Source organism: Fukomys damarensis, unplaced genomic scaffold, assembly GCF_012274545.1.
Source record: "Fukomys damarensis isolate Sample0158 unplaced genomic scaffold, DMR_v1.0_HiC HiC_scaffold_2, whole genome shotgun sequence".
Taxonomy (NCBI): Eukaryota; Metazoa; Chordata; class Mammalia; order Rodentia; family Bathyergidae; genus Fukomys; species Fukomys damarensis.
The window spans coordinates 54,061,119-54,063,975 of record NW_022900914.1 but is presented as its reverse complement, the minus strand read 5'-3'; the positions used below and the strand labels follow the sequence as shown (position 1 = coordinate 54,063,975).

Below are 2,857 nucleotides of genomic sequence, written 5' to 3'. Positions count from 1 at the left end.
CGAGGAAAGCCCTAGCAAGGGTTGGACTTTTCCATTTCAGGAGAAAGTGAGGAAGGACCCTGAGCTCAGCTAACACAGGAGGTTTGAGACTCAGCAAAGCCTGCCCTTGGTTGGAGTCCTCAGGGGGAAAACAAGGGACATAGACCTAAAGTCATTTCAAATTATAGAAAGGCAGGGATGTAATGACGATCAGTATATCTCTGCGGGACTAGACAAAGGAGAAGGGAAAAGGCAACGCCTATCCTCTCATGACCACATCTCCTTCAGAGACTGTGTTCTCACCCACAGACAACATGCTGGCTCCCGTGGCATTATGCAGTGTATCCTGGTTGCTGCTTTCCAGTCTAATGCTCCTATCTCAGGTGCAAGGTAAGATTTCTCTACTAGAAAGGGAGAGAGGCGCCGCGTGTCTCTTGTGCACTGGTGAGCTCTACCGCACATGAGGAAACTGCCTGAAATTCTTCCATCATCTTTCTTTCTTTCTGGTTACCAGTACTGGGGGGGTCACAAAAGAGTCCATTATAAATGGAACCAGGTGGCCTCCCACTTTGCCAGGGATCACTAATTTATGAAGTTGGATTAAAGTTCAAAAGTGTTGAACATCAGTGGTGATGTTTATGGAAGGGTAAGTATTGGAGAACACAATGTAGGAACTGTCAGACAATAGTTGTGGGCAATTCAATGAGAGAGGAGGGTACCATTTGATAAATCTCTCCATATAAGAGACCTATCTCAATATCAAAAGAGCACGGTAAAAGGAGATAGGAAGTCAGAATTAGTCTTAATATCCAAGGGTAGTCCTCATAGCTGTTTCCTAAATTAACTTGCCCACCCATCACCATTCCTCATTTCACACATGCCCCTCTTTGTCACCCTCCACCCCAGGTGAAGACTCCCAGGACACACTGGCCTCAACACGAATCAACTGTCCCAGAGGTGCAAAGGCCTATGGCCCCTACTGCTATTCCCTCTTTAGAACACCTAAATCCTGGACTGATGCAAATGTGAGTGCTTAGAGATCCAGTGGGGAGTCACAGGATAAGGGACACGTGGGTTACAAGGGAGGAGGTTTCTAAACTCCAGGGTTATGAGAGTGTGAACCACCTACCTTTGCCTTGCTGTATCCCACTGAGATCTCATGCTGTTTTATGCTCTCTCTTCTCCATGCAGTTGGCCTGCCAGAAGCGGTTCTCAGGACACCTTGCATCAGTGATCTCTGCAGTTGAAGGGGCCTTCGTGTCCTCTCTAATCAAGAGCAGAGGAAGCACCTACCAATACGTATGGATTGGGATCTATGACCCCACAATGGTATGATTTCCGCTTTGCCTCTCTATTACCTATCAGGCAGCTATTTACCATCCAAGCTCATTCTCCTGTGCCTACCCAGAAAGAATGTCCAAGGCCACAGAACTCAGATTCTGGGAGACATTTCAGACAAAAAGAAATCCTTAATGCCAGATGAAGAGTTGGGGTTTGTGGAGATCCCTAGCTTTCAGATTTTGTCCTGTTTCAAGTGTTACGCCATTCTCACATGGAGCTCTGGAAATCAGTTTCCTGAACTTCATGAAATCTGCACATATTATTTCAAGGGAATCTTAAACAGAGATGATATCAATATTTGCTCTTTATAGGGCAAAGATTTTTTGTGAAGTTCATAAGAAACTCCAAATATACCACCAATCACATTCAGCAAGAAACATGATATTGTGAACGGGCCCAAAGTCTTGTGATTATTTTGGAGGGGGATTATTATAGTGAGTGAGGGATTCAGGGAGAATATTTCATTAGAAGTTCTGAGTAGCCCATGGAGAAGCAGACCAAATTCCATGAGCCGGGGGAGGGAGTCAGATGTTCTAGTAAAGGGATCATGAAAGCAGAGGTTAAATTGCCATTTCCTTCCCCTGGCTGCATCCTCTACTCTATAGGGCCTAGAATCCAATGGACTTGGATGGGAGTGGAGTAACAGTGATATACTGGATTACACTAACTGGGAGAGGAATCCTTCCAGTGGCTCTGACCACGGTTTCTGTGGGAGCGTGTCACGAGCCTCAGGTGAGTGATAGGAGCCATCTCTGCCCAGCCTTTTCTACTACTTTTCCCCAGTCCTGGGCTAGACCTTCAGGGAATCCTGGTGAGCTAGGAAATGCAATGATAGCTTGTCTCCTCCTGTCTCTTCTCATCTCCCCTTTCTTTTCATTTCCTTTCTCTGAAAGGGACACTGGTCAAGATGATGTAGAGGCAGTAAAATCTAGGCCCGGACCCAAGGTGTTTCTTTATTGGATCTGTATGTTCCAACAGCCACATTTACTTTAATTCTTTTGTCTCTCCAGGATTTCTGAAGTGGAGAGATTACAACTGTGCTGCACAGTTACCCTATGTCTGCAAGTTCAAGGGCTAGGGTGGATAGCAGTCTGAATTTGCACGCAGCTAACCATGAGCAAGAATCAGGTTCTGGAGATTCACCCAGGAAAGGAGTTTTCTTCCTCCATGCCCAAACCTGACCCCAGCTTCTGATCTTCCCTCTTCTAGTTTGCTTCTCACTCTACTTTCAGGTCTTTCTGTCGTGCATTTTGGCCAGAGGTTTCAAAGAGAAATAATAAAATTTTAGCTTAAACTTGCATGAATTTCTGGTCTTTTAATCAAAAGATTCTGTGTAGGCGGGTGGATTAGCTGAGGATGGCAACTCTGAGACTTGTGTCTTTTTAATTCTATCAAGGCCAACAGGAAGTGTGCATCTGTACCAGTGTATTTTGATGAGAATGCTGGTATTGTTCATGGAGAGCTGTGTTGTGTTTTCAGCTGAAGGCAATGTCTTCCAACCCACCCCCTGCCCCTACATTCCCCCTATGGTGTGACA

The 2,857-nt window shown here is 45.5% G+C and overlaps 1 protein-coding gene across 2 annotated transcripts; it reads left to right on the top strand.

Annotated features, from left to right (window-relative positions):
- Window positions 1-293: 293 nt before the first annotated feature.
- Window positions 294-2,410, top strand: LOC104867289 (regenerating islet-derived protein 3-alpha). Of its 2 annotated transcripts, XM_010631617.1 has the most exons (5): window positions 294-369; window positions 886-1,004; window positions 1,171-1,308; window positions 1,926-2,052; window positions 2,331-2,410. In XM_010631617.1, the coding sequence occupies exons 1-5, from the start codon at window positions 294-296 to the stop codon at window positions 2,396-2,398; spliced, it is 528 nt and encodes a 175-aa protein (XP_010629919.1). In that variant the 3' UTR covers window positions 2,399-2,410. The 2 variants fall into 2 exon arrangements, with proteins under 2 accessions (XP_010629919.1, XP_010629920.1); XM_010631618.1 differs by lacking the exon at window positions 1,171-1,308.
- Window positions 2,411-2,857: the final 447 nt, after the last annotated feature.